Source organism: Carettochelys insculpta, chromosome 24, assembly GCF_033958435.1.
Source record: "Carettochelys insculpta isolate YL-2023 chromosome 24, ASM3395843v1, whole genome shotgun sequence".
Lineage (NCBI taxonomy): Eukaryota > Metazoa > Chordata > Testudines > Carettochelyidae > Carettochelys > Carettochelys insculpta.
The window spans coordinates 20,049,396-20,067,782 of NC_134160.1; the positions used below are offsets into that span (position 1 = coordinate 20,049,396).

The 18,387-nt window shown below is 42.6% G+C and overlaps 1 protein-coding gene across 5 annotated transcripts in view; it reads right to left on the minus strand.

The window, feature by feature from the left end:
• Window positions 1-18,387, minus strand: part of ZMPSTE24 (zinc metallopeptidase STE24) — a 106,473-nt gene that overhangs the window by 68,475 nt on the left and 19,611 nt on the right. For 4 of the 5 annotated variants that reach the window (XM_074976520.1, XM_074976518.1, XM_074976517.1 and 1 more), the window contains one exon: window positions 12,203-12,289. The exons of the other annotated variant lie outside the window; for it this stretch is intronic. In XM_074976520.1, the coding sequence (XP_074832621.1) occupies window positions 12,203-12,289 (87 nt within the window). The remainder of the gene's footprint in view (window positions 1-12,202; window positions 12,290-18,387) is intronic. 5 annotated transcript variants of the gene reach the window in all.

Below are 18,387 nucleotides of genomic sequence, written 5' to 3' on the forward strand. Positions count from 1 at the left end.
TAATATATTTGCCCTAGATCCCTACATGGCCTCCTCAAAGATTGAGCTCACAACCCTAGATTTATCAGACCAACGCTCAAACAGAATCAAGAATCACAGACTCACAGGGCTGGAAGGGACCTCAGGAGGTCATCTAGTCCAGCCCCCTGCTTCAAGCAGGATCAACCCCCACTAAGTCATCCCAGCCAGGACGTTATCAAGCCAAGACTTAAAAACCTTGAGGGATGGAGAATCCACCACCTCTCCAGGCAATGCATTCCTATGCTTCACCACCCTCCTGGTGAAGTAGTTTTTCCTAATATCTAACCTACACCTCTCCCTCTTCGACTTTGGACCATTACTCCTTGTTCTGCCATCTGACACCACTAAGAACAGTTTCTCACCCTCTTCTTTAGAGTTCCCCTTCAGTAAGTCGAAGGCTGCTATTAAATCACCCTTAAGTCTTCTCTTCTGTAAACTAAACAAGCCCAAATCCCTCAGCCTATCCTCATAGGTCTTGTGCTCCAGCCCCTTAATCATTTTTGTTGCCCTTTGCTGAACCTGCTCAAGCAAATCCACATCTTTTTACACTGGGGGGGAGGCAAAACTGGACACAATATTCCAGATGTGACAAATCACTATCCCCTATGCATTTAGTGTCTGATTTGGATATATTTTCCTCTAGAATCCAAAGTTACAACCTATTTCCAATCCATATTTGCCTAACTTAAATTCCAGCCATTGGATTATGTTTTACTTTTGTGAGATTGAAGAGCCAATTATCAAATATGTTTTTGTCTTATAGATACTTTCAGATAGATTCCATGAGCTAAATCTGTTTCTTTTAATACGGAGAAGGTTAGAGGGGGCAGGGAATTTCACCTATCATCATCAGGCATGTTTTCTAATCCTTTAATCATTCTCCTTGCTCTTGCCTCAATCCTTTAAAATATATCAAGATCCTTCTGGAATTACGAACAACAGAACTAGAAGCAGTACTTCAGCTGTAGTCACAGCAATGTCAAATACAGAAGTAATTACATAACCTCCCAATCAGCACATATCTGATTATCTACCATGATCCAAAAGCTCTTCCAGAGTCACAGTCTCCTCACATACAGTAAGAATGGCTTATATTCTTTGTTCCTAGACAAAGCGGGGGCAAAAACAAAATCAAAAACTCCAAACAAATTTGTTTTAAGATCAAGCTTAATAACTCTGTTGAAGTGATGACTGGATGTGTTTGCTTACAACAGCATATGGCCCATTCACAACTGCTAGTAGCAAAAACATCCAACAGCTAAAGATGGGACACTAGAATGGGGAGGGTTCCAAATTGCTACAAAGAAATTTTTCTCAGATGTCTGCCTACATACTCAGGGACTAACTGATCACCATAGATGGGGTCAGGAATGAATTTTGCAACTTTCACCTGCTGCTAGGACCCTGATGTTTTTCACTTTCACAACAGGGTAAGCCATGGGTCATCTGCTGCTTTTAACTAGAGTAAATGTGGTTCTCTCTGCAACTTGGAGTATTTAAATCAAGATTTGAGGAAGTCAGTAACTCAGCCAGAGGTTATAAGCCTGTTGCAGGAGTGGCTGGGTGAGATTCCGGGGCCTGCAGTGAGCAGGAAGTCAGACTAGATGATCTTGATTGTTCCTCTTGGCCTCAAGTATATGATTACATTTACATTTAGCTATATTAAAATGCCTATTGTTTTCTTGTGCCCAGCTTAATAAACAATGCAGATAGCTCCATATCAGTGACCTACCCCCTTCTTTATTCACCACTCCTACAATTTTTGTGCCCTCTGCAAATTTTATCCATGCCGATTTCAAGTTTTCCTCTAGATTATTGATAAAAACGTTAAAAATCCTAGAAACAAGACCCAATCCCTCAAGGTCACAACTAGAAACATATCTGCTCTTTGAGGATTCTCCATTTATAATTACATTCTAAGACCTATTAGCTAGCCAGGTATTAATCCATTTAAGGTGTCCCATGTTAACTTTGTATCACCTAGTTTTTAAAACTGAAATGTTGCATGATACCAACTTATAGGTCTTAAAGAAATGAAGGTCACTTACCTGAAACAAATTTCTTCAAGACAAAATCTGAAATCAGACCCATTGGATAGTCTCACTCCTGGAATGCTCTGACTAGGTCAGCCTGACTGGTTAAATACTACTAGCAGCACCTGTTGGAGCTTCCATGCACTTCACTTACTGCTCTCCTCCCTCCTCTCCCAAATGCTGGATATTCTAGGGGAAAGGTTTAAAAGAAATTTGGTGGTTCCCCTCAGCTCCTTCCCACATGACCTAAAGTCATTTAGTAAGCAGGACTCCAAGTTAGTGTGAGAATGCAGAGTCCATCCTGTGGAATCTCCATTACAGATAAAAACAAAAAGCAGTCAAGTAGCACTTTAAAGACTAGCAAAATAGTTTATTAGGTGAGCTTTTGTGGGACAGACCCACTTCTTCAGACCATAGCCAGACCAGAACAGACTCGATATTTAAGGCACAGAGAATCAAAAACAGTAAGCAAGGAGGACAAATCAGAAAAAGATAATCAAGGTGAGCAAACCAGAGAGTGGAGGGGTGCGGGGGGAAGGTCAAGAATTAGATTGAGCCAAGTATGCAGACAAGCCCCTATAGTGACTCAGAAAGTTCCCATCACGATTTAAACCATGTGTTAATGTGCCGAATGTGAATATAAAAGCCAGCTCGGCTGCTTCCCTTTCCAGAACGGTGCGATAATTCTTCTTCAGTAACACACATACCTTTAGGTCATTGACAGAATGCACCATTCCATTAAAATGTTGACTAACTGGTTTGTGGATCTGGAGTGTTTTGATGTCTGTTTTGTGCCTGTTGACCCTTTGTCTAAGGGAGTTAGAAGTCTGTCCAATATACAAAGCATCTGGGCATTGTTGGCACATGATGGCATATATGATGTTCGTAGAGGAGCATGAGAAAGTGCCCGTTATTCTGTGAGTAACCTGCTTAGGTCCAGTGATGGTATTTCCAGAGAAGATATGTGGACAAAGCTGGCAGCGGGCTTTGTTGCAGGGAAAGGTTCCAGGACTGGTGTTCCTGGGGTATAGACTGTGGCTGTTAGTGAGGATCCTCATGAGGTTGGGAGGTTGTCTGTAGGAGAGAACAGGCATGTCACCCAGGGCCTTCTGGAGTGTGGCATCCTGATTAAGGATAGGTTGTACGTCTTTAATAATTCGTTGCAGTGGTCTGAGTTGGGGGCTGTAGGTGATGACCAGTGGTGTTCTGTTCTTGGCTTTTTTGGGCCGATCTTGGAGTAGCTGGTCTCTGGGTATTCGTCTGGCCCTGTCGACTTGTTTTTTTTACTTCTCCTGGTGGGTCTGGCTATGGTCTGAAGAAGTGGGTCTGTCCCACGAAAGCTCACCTAATAAACTATTTTGCTAGTCTCTGAAGTGCTACTTGACTGCTTTTTGTTTCGATAGTGTATAGACTAGCACGGCTTCCTCTCTGTTACTATTCAACATTACAGATAAGTAACCTTCATTTCTTGCTTTAAGCATTTTCTGCATATTCCCGTTAGTGGGATAAGTTCATCATCATCATCAATAACCATGGTCTCAGCGCCCACTAGTGTCTGATGCCTCTCTCACTATTTCCTTCTATCTCTCCCTTTCCAGTGCAGAGTGGCTTCGTTTCTGTACACTAGCTCCGCACCAATCTACTACGTCATCTATCCATTCTCTGTGGGGTCTGCCTCTCCTACTCGAACCATCCATTATGCTGAATACTAGGGTCTTGATTTTTCGTTTGTCGTTCATTCTGCAAATATGTCCAAATAATTGTAGCTTTCGTTTTATAACCTTCTGCAGCAGGTTCTCTTTCGGCTGCATCTTTCTATATAATTCCTCATTGGTGACCTTCTGCATCCATCCTATTCTCAGAAACTGTCTATAACAACTCATTTTGAATGCCAACATTCTTCTTTTCGAGTCTTTCATTATCACCCATGTCTCACATCCCTACACCATGCTGCTGAATACACACACTCAAGATGTCCAGCTTCGTTCTTAAGCTAATTGCTTTCCTTTTCCAGATCTTATCCATCGCCTTCAAACTCGCTCTTGCTTTTGCTATTCTAGTTGCTATTTCCTTCTTACAGTCTAGCTCATATGTTATGTTGCTCCCCAGATATGTGAGCTTCTCTACATTTTCTAGTTCAATACACACTGATCTTCCTTCCTATTTCCTGATCTCCCAATACCATTGTTTTTGTTTTATCGATGTCTGTACTGCTTCCCTTCTTCATTTAACACCCGCATAGTTTTCGCTAGCTTCTCCTCATCTTCCTCAACGATAACTATATCATCCACAAACCTCAAGTTAATTCTTTTCCTGAGCACAGATATCCCTTCTACCTCTTCCTTGATCTTGTCCATCGCTCTCTCCAGATGTGCGATGAAGATACTTGATGATATTGGATCTCCTTGTCTCGTACCTCTTCTTATTTTAAGCCAACTTCCCAACTCCCCGCACGTTCTCACCGCTGCCTCCACATTATCATGGATATCGTTCGACAAATGTATTAGTCTGCTATCCACTCTGTATGACTCCAACACTGCCCAAGTCACTTTCTGATCTATACTGTCAAATGCCTTTTGAAAATCGACAAAGCAAGTTTATACATTTTTGTTCTTTCATCGAGCTTTCTCCGCTATCAGTCTTAGTGCCAATATCTGCTGTATGGTACTTCTATCTTTTCTGAACCCTGCTTACTCGTCTGATATATGTTCTTCTATCTGCAATCTTAATCTCTCAGTCAGTATCATCATCAGCACGTTACCTACATGACTCGTGAGGGCAACTGTTCTGTAGTTCTTGCACTCCAATGTACTTCCTTTCTTGGGTATTGTCACTAGCACAGATCTTGTCCATTCCTTAGGTGCCTTCCCTTCTTTCCATGCTCTATTACATAGTCAGTGTATTTCCTGAATCATGCTTTCTCTGCCGTATTTGATCATCTCTCCCGTGATCTTACGATTTCCAGGGCTCTTGTTGTTCTTTAGTTGTTTCACTGCTTTTTCTACTTCCTCCTTTGAAAATCAGTCTCGCTCTCGATGCTTGGGGGAGATCTCTCTCTCAGTTCTTCAATCAGTTTCTCTGAGACACTCAGGTTCAACTGTGCTTTGTATAGATCAGTGCAATATCTTGTCCATCGCTGCACGATCATCTCCCTGTTCACGAGCACTTCTTCATTCTCATGTTTGATCACCATCTGCTTTGGTTGCCATTTCCTATTAATATTCCTAATTGTTTTATACACCTCCCTGGTCTTACATTTGCTGTAATATCTCTCAATATCTTCACATTGCTCCTCTAACCATTTCTCCTTATCCTTTATGGCTGCTTTCCTTACCTCATTGCATTTCATCCTATATTGCTGTTCTGCCATCTCAGAAACATCTCTTCTGATCTTCAACACTCTTTTCTCTTGAGCCAACTTCAGCGTCTTCTGGGTAATTCACTTATTGACCTTTTCTTCTTCTGGAACAGTCTGCTCAATTGCCTCTTCTATAGCGATGGCTATCCCTGTGACTCTCTTATTTAGGTCTTTCTCTGTGGCAATATTCTTAATCTTCTCTTCGAGCACTGTTCTGTATGCATTCCCTGTTTCTTCCTCACATAGCCTCGCCACATCTCTTCTTTTCTTAAACTGTGTCTTATATTTTCTTTTGAATTTTATCTTGACGTTTGCAATCACTAGACTGTGGTCTGAGTCTATATCCACTCCTTGGAAAGGTCGGCACTGCTGTACTGATGTTATCCACCTTCTTCCTTATCAAAATCATATCTATCATGTTCTTGGACTTCCCATCATTCGATCGCCATGTCCACTTCCTACAGTCCTTTTGTTGCAAACTCGTGTTGCACATCACCATCTCATGCTCTGTAGTAAACTCTAACAGTTTCTCACCTGATTTGTTTCTTTCTCCATATCCAAACCTTCCCATGACTCTCTCCCAACCTCTCCGTCTCTCTCCGTCTACTACAGGCCCCCTAGCCAGGTGGAAGAGGTGGATGAGGCTTTCTTTAAACAGCTAACAAAATCATCCAGGGCCCAGAATTTGGTGGTGATGGGGGACTTCAACTATCCAGGTATATGTTGGGAAATCAATACAGCAGGGGACAGACTGTCCAATAAATTCTTGGATTGCATTGCAGACAACTTTTTATTCCAAAAGGTTGAAAGAGCTACCGGGGGGAAGCTGTTCTAGATTAAATTTTAACAAATAGGGAGGAAATTATTGAGAATTTGAAAGTGGAAGGATGCTTAGGTGAAAGCAATCATGAAATCAGAGTTCACAATTCTAAGGAAGGGTAGAAGGGAAAACAGTGCAATAGAGATAATGGATTTCAGGAAGGCAGATTTTGGTAAACTCAGACAGCTGGTAGGTAAGGTCCCATGGGAAGCTAAACTGAGGGGAAAAACGGCTGAGGAGAGTTGGCAGTTTTTCAAAGGGACATTATTAAAGGCCCAAAAGCAAGCTATCCCGCTGCGTAGGAAAGATAGAAAACATGGCAAAAGACTGCCTTGGCTTAACCAGGAGATCTTGCATGATCTCAAACTAAAAAAGGAATCGTATAAGAAATGGAAACTAGGACAAATTACAAAGGATGAATATAGGCAAACAACACGAGCGTGCAGGAGCAAGATTAGAAAGGCTAAGGCACAAAATGAGCTCGAGCTAGCTACAAGCATAAAGGGAAACAAGAAGGCTTTTTACAAATACATTGGTAACAAGAGGAAGACTAAGGAGAGGGTAGGGCCATTGGTCAGTGAGGAGGGAGAAACAGTAACAGGGAATTTGGAAATGGCAGAGATGTTTAATAATTTCTTTGTTTCGGTCTTCACTGAGAAATCTGAAGGAATGCCTGACAGAGAATGCTAGTGAAAAAGGGGTAGGTTTAGAAGCTGAAATACGAAAAGAACAAATTAAAATTTACTTAGAAAAATTAGATGCCTGCAAATCATCAGGGCCTGATGAAATGCATCCTAGATTCCTCAAGGAGCTGATAGAAGAGGTATCTGAGTCTTTAGCAATCATTTTTGGAAAATCATGGGAGACGGGAGAGATTCCAGAAGACTGGAAAAGGGCAAATATCGTACCCATTTATAAAAAGGGGAACAAGAATAACCTGGGAAACTACAGGCCAGTCAGCTTAACTTCTGTGCCAGGAAAGATAATGGAGCAGGTCATTAAAGAAATCATCTGCAAGCAATTGGAAGGCGGTAAGGTGATATGGAACAGCCAGCATGGTTTTGTTAAAAACAGATCATGTCAAACCCATCTAATAGCTTTCTTTGATAGAATAACGAGCCTTGTGGATAAGGGAGAAGCGGTGGATGTGGTATACCTAGACTTCAGTAAAGCATTTGACACGGTCTCACATAATATATTTATCAATAAACTACTCAAATACAACTGAGATGGGGCTACTATAAGGTGGGTGAACAACTGGCTGGATAACCGTACCCAGAGAGTAGTTATTAAGGGCTTTCAATCCTGCTGGAAAAGTATAACTAGTGGGGTTCCGCAGGGGTCTGTTTTAGGACCGGTTCTGTTCAATATCTTCATTAACGATTTAGATATTGACATAGAAAGTACGCTTATTAAGTTTGCAGATGATACCAAGCTGGGAGGGGTTGCAACTTCTTTGGAGGATAGGGTCATAATTCAAAAGGATCTGGATAAACTGGAGAAATGGGATGAAGTAAACAGGATGAAGTTTAATAAGGACAAATGCAAAGTGCTCCACTTAGGAAGGAACAATCAGTGTCACATACAGAATGGGAAAGGACTGCCTAGGAATGAGTACAGCAGAAAGGGATCTAGGGGTTATAGTGGACCACAAGTTAAATATGAGTCAACAGCGTGACGCTGTTGCAAAAAAAGCAAACATGATTCTTGGATGCATAAACAGGTGTGTTGTGAACAAAACACGAGAAGTCATTCTCCCGCTCTACTCTGCGCTGGTTAGGCCTCAGCTGGAGTATTGCGTCCAGTTCTGGGCACCACAGTTCAGGAAGGATGTGGAGAAATTGGAGAGGGTCCAGAGGAGAGCAACGGGACTGATCAAAGGTCTAGAGAACATGACCTATGAAGGAAGGCTGAGAGAATTGGGCTTGTTTAGTTTGGAAAAGAGAAGATTGAGGGGTGACATGATAGCAGTTTTCAGGTATCTAAAAGGGTGTCATAAGGCAGAGGGAGGGAACTTGTTCTTCCTTGCCTCTGAGGATAGAACAAGAGGCAATGGACTTAAATTGCAGCAGGGGAGGTTCAGGTTGGACATTAGGAAAAAGTTCCTAACTGTCAGGGTGATCAAACACTGGAACGAATTGCCAAGGGAGGTGGTAGAATCTCCATCACTGGAGATATTTAAGAAGAGGTTAGATAGATGGCTTTCAGGATGGTCTAGAAAGTGCTTGGTCCTGCCGTGGGGGCAGGGGGCTGGCCTCGATGGCCTCTCGAGGTCCCTTCCAGTCCTACTATTCTATGATTCTATGATTCATTATATGTTCCAACCTTCGCATTCCAATCTGCTCCGATGATCACCACATCTGTCTTTGGTATCTCCTCCACCGTCTTTGTCAAGTCTTTATAAAATAGTTCAATCTCTTCTTCCGTACTGTCCGATGTGGGTGCATACACCTGAATGACTGAGATGTTGAATGGTTTTGCTTCAAATCACGTGACCATCATTCTTGCTCTCACCAGTTTGTATCCTAATAATGCTCTTCTAGCTGTTTTGCTAAGAAGGAATCCAGCTCCTGCTTCATGCTTCATTTTGTTTCCTGACCAAATGACTTCGCAACTGCATCTCTCTCCTGATCCCATCCAACACATCTCTGCCAGCCCAAGTATATCACATCGATATCTCTCCATTTCGTTCTGAAGCAGCTCTAATTTTCCAGTTGTTCACAGTGTTCAGACATTCCATGTTCCACTGGATAGCATATGTGTTAGGTGTAACTTTCTTTCAGTAGCCAACTTATCAACCCAACCCTGATCGCTCGATTGGTATCGCGGACGTTGTTTATCCAGGCGACGTCCAAGCCAGCATCTTTTAACATTTGGTTATACTGGCATCAGATTTCATTCATGTTGTTGTTTGATGGTCAGCACATTGACACACATCTGATCAACCCTCCTCCTTCATCCAGGCTTGGGAGTGGCATGGAGCACTCAGGGACTGCATGGCAGAGTTGTGGGATAAGTTAGTAAACAATATTCTGACCCAGGATGGTGGGACTCAGAGTTCTAGTTAAGCAAAGAACAGGATTACCTTGCCATGCTTCGCATCTAATCTAGATCCAGGTTGTTGCTGTACATATCTCTACTAGAAGAACATATCTAGAGAAAGCCATGCAAGCTGTCCATGATCAAACTAATTGAATGCCAGTGCCCTGAGAAATGGACAGTCCTCTCACCTTATAAAATTCATAAAAATCTAATCTAACTCATTTAAAGAGCAACTGTACAGAAACAGCTTTGCCTTTTCAAACTCTTTAATCTTGTCTAAATAAAAAATATAATCCTGTCCTCAGATTCAATATACATTTATGTTAGATTTCCCATCATGGATATGGGATTTAGGAAAGAACACTAGTAAAATTATAAATTGATTTATGGGAAAATATACAACTATTTTTGATAAAACTTTAGGGTGGGGGCAATGCAATTCACTCATGTGTCTCGTAGAAATGATTTATCAAAAACACCATTTCTGACATATGGGTGAAATAAAATAAAGATCAGCCCCACTGAGGATCAAAGGAAATTCTCATCCATTGCACTAGCATTACATTCACCTCACAGGGCACAGGCTTTCTTACTGGAGAACACAAATTAAGAACACCTTTCAAAAACCTTTTTACTAATGATACAGCTATTTTTCTTACACAGATACATGGTATGTTGATAGGAATGAAAGACGAACCTTAAGAGAAGGCAATGATAGAACTGTTTCCTTAAAATAAAATACTTTAATATAATTAATTGATACCATATAGTGAGCTTCGTCATACATGAAAATCCACAATGAAATCCCTTTCCATTTAAGACTATAGCACATTGAGTTTGGGTTCTTTTATAAGATATAATAGTATGTTCTGTACTTCTAATGAAAGGCATTTTTCTAGCTCCTCTGAATGCAGCCAAGTGGAGGAACCAAAGGTCATTATAGGGGCTCTTTTACATATTTGGCTTAATCTAATTCTTTACCCCCCCGACCCTTCTGCCCTCTACTCTGATTTGCTCACCTTGATAATATTTTTCTGATTTGTTAACCTTGATTACTATTTCTGGTTCTCTCTGCCTTAAATATTGAGTTTGTTCTGGTATGGCTATGATCCGAAGAAGTGGGTCTGTCCCACGAAAGCTCATCACCTAATAAATTATTTTGTTAGTCTTTAAAGGGCTACTGGACTGCTTTTTTGTTTTGATAGTATATAAACTAGCACGGCTTTCTCTCTGTTACCTTCCTTGTTTGCTGTGACAAGACCAGAGTCTATCACAGAAGTTCCACTAATCCTGTGGAGATATACATTAGACCCACATATCACTGTTGTCTGAGCCACACTGCTGCTATCTTATCTTACATTTTGTAAATAAGGGGAAATGGGGGAAAGCATGCATTCATTAGACCTGACCACAGTTTTTAAGAAAAGTATCTAATACTGATTCCTTGGCTTTTGCATGCCCTGGAAGAGTATCTCTTGTAACCTATAGAGCTAACCTGCTTGCTAGCCTATAGATGTGTTTTCTTTTTACAAATTTGTTATTATTTGTGGTTTTGATTGTGTATTTATTATAATATGTTAAAATACACATATATAAAAGTAATTTGGCTGTAACACAAGGGATATACAGACCATATTCTGTATGTTTAGCTGCATCAAATTTAGCCTGTGTATGTCTGGGGCCATTCATCCAGATAGTAAAGTTGGGTTACCTATGTCTGGGACCTTTCTCCTAAACAGCAAAAAGATAAAGCAACCTATAATGGCACACACAACTTCCAATATACCCTCAAACTTAACAGGTGCACGACAACTTGGAAAATCCCACAATAACTGGTTAAGATCAGACTGAAATAACTGGTTAGGACAGAAATAACAAAACTGATACCTAACCACAAAAATAATCATGGTAACAAAATGATGTATATGATGATAACCTGAGATATTAATGATATACTTACCTACAAGAAAAAGACTTCAGAATTAGCAAGGTGAGACAATGCAAATAAGGACCAAGGAAAACACTCCCTGATGACTATGCATCAAACATAATATCAGAGTAACATATTATAAAAGTGGCTTCACAGCCTACACACAGTAGTGGGAGGAGACAGAGGAGATATAGTCTTTGGAAGGTGCCAGTGGTGATTAGGGAGGAGATAGTGATGAGGAAGATGATAGAGAACACTTCCGTATTGTTCCAGAAAGAATGTCGAGAGTATATGGAAGTGATGTAGTAACAAAACTCTTCATATCAGTCCTCAGAATGATACAATTCACTATATCAGAAAATAGAATCATAGAATACTAGGACTGGAAGGCACCTCGACAGGCCATCGAGTCCAGCTCCCTACCCCAAGGGCAGGACCAAGTACTGTCTAAACCATCCCTGATAGATATCTATCTAACCTGTTCTTTTCCACAACCTCGCCCTCTGCATGTGTGCACGCACGCATGCACGCACACACACACACACACACAAAATACAGTGGGGGAGAAGCAAACTTTTCATGTCAGGCTTCACTTTTCGTCCTTGTAATCAGCAGGGTCCCCCAAACCTGTCTAGTGTAATCCAAACCACTCAAAATTTCCATTATCCTAGTATAAAAAAAAACCCAACAACCTTTCAGCGTGTGTATTAAAATAAGTATGTAGAATGTATAACTTTGTTAATCAGTATGCGAATGTGAATACAAATACAAAAAGACAGTAACATATTTCAACATTATTAATGACATGGATGAGCCTGAGACCCAAATATGCTGCCTTCCCCTTATGAAATTTCACGCCCCCGAAGGGGACTGACCCCCACTTTCCACACCTGAGCTATGCAGTACAATAAAACTAAATAGGAGTTTTACCATAAATGTTGTTATAAATTATCAGTTTAGGAACACATCATTTTCACTACCAATTAAAAAATGCCTACCTCATATTCCAGTCCAAAGCCAGCATGACCAGAGATTTGTCCAGATACTTTCCAAAGAAAAGGAATTCCTCCAGAGAGAAGAATCAACTATAATAATAATAAAAAAAAAAACCACATCCAATAGACACAATTCACTCTGTGCTATCATGGAGAGAAAAACATGACAAGGACAAGAACTAAGTTCCCTCTAAATTGAGCAGCCACCTAGCAAGCTATCAAGTGCACACTCTTCAAGTGCATCTCTACCCACTGCCATGCTGCTTCTGTCTTCCGGCTTGGGGTGCTCCCCAGAGCCTCGTACTTGCTATGTGAGAGGGGGCACTGGTGGTAAGGTGTCTCCCTCCCCTGTTCTTGCACCGTATCTCAGCAGAGTTGAGGGAGGAGAACTGCAACAGGGTATGGAGGGACAACACACAGCAGCTAATCATGGGGCTGAAAAGAAATAAAAGTGCTCAGGATTTTAACGAAGATGCCACAATTTGGGCTGCATTTTGCCATCATCTGAAATTCTGTGCTTTAATTAAGAATCATAATACAGTAAATTGATAAGTAACTATAGAGTTGCCTCTGATGAAGAGGGGCTGGATCCTCTATATAATGAGAAACATGGCCCCCTTAAGTGAGGAATGTGTTCTTCCACCCTGTATCCCTATTACCTGGGACTGGGGCAATGGCCTGACTCTTCTATCAGCATGCAGCTCCATGTCAGAGCTGTCAGCCAGGACTCAACACCTTGGGCCTACTGATACTTTTAGTGCCCTTACTATAACTCAGAATTGCTCCACTTCTCCCAGAACACATACGGATGCTGTAATACACTTCCTTCTCAATATCATTCTCCTGTGCCTATGTATATACACATTACAGCTCTAAGGAAAAGCACCTTACAGCAATACAGAGTAGCATACAGATTACCTGAAACATGCCCCATGGAAGCTACAACCTGCTGGGGAGTCCTGCCAGACAGAATGCCCCCTGCCCCCGAGCCCCCAACACAGAGTAGAAACAAATTTATCTGGCAACCCTGGGATTGAGGATTGCCAAATGATCAAATGTGTGCTGGTTATTTGGACCGGGGCTGCTGCCCTACAACACTGACCAGCAAGCAGCAGGCCCCTGGCAGGGCATCTGGTCCCATAGTCATTGGCCTGGGAAATGCTGGCTAACCATGTACCGGTTACCTGAATGCCTGATAACAGTTTTTACTGTACTTGTATTATAATTGTTGTTACTTCTTGATATTTCCTGCAATGTACATACAGTCTCTGTAATTTTATTCTTTTAAAGTGCTGTTATTTCAGATTTTGACTGGTTTACTTCACAATTTTTTACTTCTTTCTATACTTAAGAAAAGAGCTAAAGCGCTCTCAAACCCCATCTTGAGGACATGAGTTTCAGTCAGAAGAGTCTCCCTTTAATGTAATTTTCAAAGTCAGTTTATAAGACATCAAGAGAAACAACAAGCAAGCACCTTGAGAGGAGAAGTGGGGAAGAATGGAGAAGAGAAAACTGAAACAGAATTACCAGTAAGTAATTTTCGTTCATCATTTGCCTCTCACTGCTCCCACCCAAAAATGTGCATTACTGGACAGACAGTATCATAGAATCACAGAACGAAAGAGCTGGAAGAGACCTAAAAATGTCATCGAGTCTAGCCCCCTGCTCTAAGCAGGGGCAAACCCAACAGATCAGCCCCGCCAGGGCTTTGTCGAGCCGAGAATTAAACAGCTCCAGAGATGGAGGCTCCACTACTTCCCTGGGTAGACCATTCCAATGCTTCATCACCCTCCTAGTGAAAAAGTTTTTCCTAAAGTTCAAACTGGACCTTTCCAACCACAACTTGAGACCATTGTTCCGTGTTCCGCCATCCGTGACCACTGTGAACAGCCTCTATCCAGCCTCTTTGCAGCCTCCCTTCAGTAAGTTGAAGGCTGTTATCAAGTCCCCCCTCACTCTTCTCTTCCGCAGACTAAACAGTCCCAATTCCCTCAACCTTTCTTCATAAGTCATGTGCTCCAGCCTCCTAATTATTTTAGTCACCCTCCTCTGGACCCACTCCAGTGTATCCACATCCTTCCTATAATTGGGGGCCCAGAACTGGACACAGTACTCCAGATGCGGCCTCACCAAAGCCGAATAAAGAGGAATAATCACTTCTTTGGATCTAGTGGCAACGCTTCTCCTGATGCAACCTAATATGCCATTAGCTTTCTTGGCTACAACGGCACACTGTTGACTCACGTCCAGCTTCTCGTTCACTACAACTCCCAGGTCCTTTTCTGAAAAACCACTACCGAGCCAGTTGGACCCCAGCCTGTAACAATGCTTGGGATTCTTCCAGCCCAAGTGCAGGACTCTGCACTTGTCCTTATTGAACCTCATCAGATTTCTTGCAGCCCAGTCTTCCAATTTGTCTAAGACAGTCTGGACCCTGTCCTTACCCTCCAGCGTATCTACCTCTCCTGCTACCTTAGTGCCGTCCGCAAACTTGCTCAGGGTGCAATCCAACCCCTCATCCAGGTCATTGATAAATATGTTGAACAGAACAGGACCCAGAACCGAACCTTGGGGCACTCCACTAGAAACCAACCGCCAACCCGACATCAAGCCGTTGATCAGTACCCTCTGGGCCCAACCTCCTAGCCAGCTTTCTATCCATCTTACCATCCATTTATCCAATCCACATTCCTTTAACTTGCTGACAAGAATATGGTGGGAGACCATATCAAAAGCTTTGCTAAAGTCAAGATGAATCACATCCATTGATTTTCCCCATCCACAGAGCCAGTTATCTCATTGTAGAAACTAATCAGATTGGTCAGGCATGACTTGCCCTTCATGAATCCATGCTGACTATTCCTGATCACTCTCCTCTCTTACAAGTGCCTCAAAATGACTTCCTTGAGAAGCCCCTCCATGATTTTTCCAGGGACTGATGTAAGACTGACCAGTCTACAGTTCCCTGGATCATCCTTCTTCCCTTTTTTAAAGATGGGCACTATACTTGCCTTTTTCCAATCATCCGGGATCTCTCCCGATCTCCAAAAATTTTCATAGAATCACGGAATCATAGAACACGAGGACTGGAAGGGACCTCGAGAGGCCATCGAGTCCAGCCCCCTGCCCCAATGGCAGGACCAAGTACTATCTAAACCATCCCTGATAGACATCTATCTAAACCTGTTCTTAAATATCTCCAGCGATGGAGATTCCACAACCTCCCTTGGCAATTTATTCCACTGTTTGACCGCCCTGACAGTTAGGAACTTTTTCCTTATGTCCAGCCTAAACCTCCCTTGCTGCAGTTTAAGCCCACTGCCTCTTGTTCTATCCTCAGAGGCCAAGAAGAACAAGTTTTCTCCTTCCTCCTTATGACTCCCTTTTAGATACCTGAAAACTGCTATCGTGTCTCCCCTCAATCTTCTTTTTCAAACAAAACAAGCCCAATTCTTTCAACCTTTTTTCATAGGTCACATTCTCTAGACCTTTAATCATTCTTGTTGCTCTTTTCTGGACCCTCTCTAGTTTCTCCACATCTTTTTTGAGCTGGGGTGCCCAGAGCTGGACACAATACTCCAGCTGAGGCCTAACCAGCACAGAGTAGAGTGGAAGAATGACTTCTTGTGTCTTGTTCACAGTACACCTGTTGATGCATCCCAGAATCATGTTTGCTTTTTTTGCAACAGCATCACACTGTTGACTCATACTTAGCTTGTGGTCCACTATAATCTCTAGATCCCTTTCTGCTGTAATTGTTCCTAGACAGTCTCTCCCCATTCTGTATGTGTGAAACTGATTGTTCCTTCCTAAGTGGAGCACTTTGCATTTGTCCTTATTAAACTTCACCCTGTTTACCTCAGATCATTTCTCCAATTTATCCAGATCATTTTGAATTACGACCCTATCCTCCAAAGCAGTTGCAACCCCTCCCAACTTGGTATCATCTGCAAACTTGACAAGCGTACTTTCTATGCCAATATCTAAATCATTGATGAAGACATTGAACAGAACCGGTCCTAACACAGACCCCTGTGGAACCCCACTTGCTATACTTTTCCAGCAGGATTGAGAACAATTAAGAACTACTCTCTGGGTATGGTTATCCAGCCAGTTATGCACCCACCTTATAGTAGCCTCATCTAAATTGTATTTGCCTAGTTTTGTTATAAGAATATCATGAGAGACCGTACCAAATGCTTTACTAAAGTCTAGGTACGCCACATCTACCGCTTCTCCCCATGCACAAGGCTCGTTATCCTATCAAACAAAGCTATCAGATTAGTTTGACAAGATTTAGTCTTTACAAACCCATGCTGGCTGTTTCCTATTACCTTACCACCTTCCAAGTGCTTGCAGATGATTTCTTTAATTACCTGCTCCATTATCTTTCCTGGCACTGAAGTTAAGCTGACTGGCCTGTAGTTTCCTGGTTATTCTTATTCCCCTTTTTATAGATGGGCACTATATTTGCCTTTTTCCAGTCTTCTGGAATCTCTCCTGTCTCCCATGATTTTCCAAAGATGATAGATAAAGGCTCAGATACCTCCTCTATCAGCTCCTTGAGTATTCTAGGGTGCATTTCATCAGGTCCTAGACATCTAATTTTCCTAAGTGATTTTTAACTTTTTCTTTTTTTATGTCAACTTCTAACCCTACCCCTTTCCCACTAGCACTCACTGGCTACGTCTACACGTGCATGCGACATCGAAATAAGCTATTTCGATGAATAGCGTCTACACATCCTCCAGGGCTGGCAACGTCGACGTTGGGCAGCACCACATCGAAATAGGTGCTGCGAGGGAACGTCTACACGCCAAAGTAGCACACATCGAAATAAGGGTGCCAGGAACAGCTGCAGACAGGGTCACCCTTAAAGGGCCCCTCCCAGACACACTTGCACTAAACAGCACAAGATACACAGAGCCGACAACTAGTTGCAGACCCTGTGCATGCAGCATGGATCCCCAGCTGCAGCAGCAGCAGCAGCCAGAAGCCCTGGGCTAAGGGCTGCTGCACATGGTGACCATAGAGCCCCACAGGGGCTGGAGAGAGAGAGAGTCTCTCAACCCCTCAGCTGATGGCCGCCATGGAGGACCCCGCTATTTCGATGTTGCAGGACACGGATCGTCTACACGTTCCCTACTTCGACGTTGAACATCGAAATAGGGGGCTATTCCCATCCCCTCATGGGGTTAGCGACTTCGACGTCTCGCCGCCTAACGTCGAAGTTAACTTCGAAATAGCACCCAACACGTGTAGCCATGACGGGCGCTATTTCGAAGTTGGTGCCGCTACTTCGAAGTAGCGTGCACGTGTAGACGCGGCTACTATGTTGGGCATTCCTTCATCAGACTTCTCACTGAAGACCGAAAGAAAGAAGTCATTAAGCATCTCTGCAATTTCCATGTTCCCTGTTACTGTTTCTCCCTCCTCACTAAGCAATGGCCCTACCCTGTCCCTGGTCTTCCTCTTGTTTCTAATACATTTATAAAAAGCCTTCTTGTTTCCCTTTATGCCTGTAGCTAGTTTGACCTCAAAGATAACGGCCAAGGGCTCGTCAACAACATATGCCAACATTCATAGGATGAATTAGGTCTGGGCCCATCGATTGATGGACATTTAGCTTTTTTAGATAGCTCCTAACCTGTTCTTTCACCCACCAGAGGCTGTTCACCTTCATCCCACAATGTACTACTTATTGCATTAGTCCGGGAGCTGTCTTTGTCCGTGAAGACAAAGGCAAAGAAAGCATTAAGTACTACAGCTTTCCCTACATCATCTGTCACTGGGTTACCTCCCTCATCCAGTAGGGGTCCCACGCACTCTCTGATCACCTTCTTCTTGCATGATGCCTGGAGAAACTTTTCTTGTTAGCCTTCACATTCCTGGCAAGTCGCAGTTCCAGTTGAACTTTCGCCTTCCTGATAACCGCCCTACATTCTCGAGCTATACGTTTATGCCACTCCTTAGACATCTGTCAAAGTTTCCACTTTTTGTAAGGTCTGTTTTTGTGCCTAAGTTTTCCAAGGATTTCCCCAGTAAGCCAGTCTGGTCTCCTACCATATTTACTTCTCTTGCTGTGCATCAGGACACTTTCCTTCTGCGCCTTCAATAGGGCTTCCTTAAAATGCTGCCAGTTTTCCTGGACTCCTTTTCCCTTCAAGGTAGCATCCCAGGGGATTCTG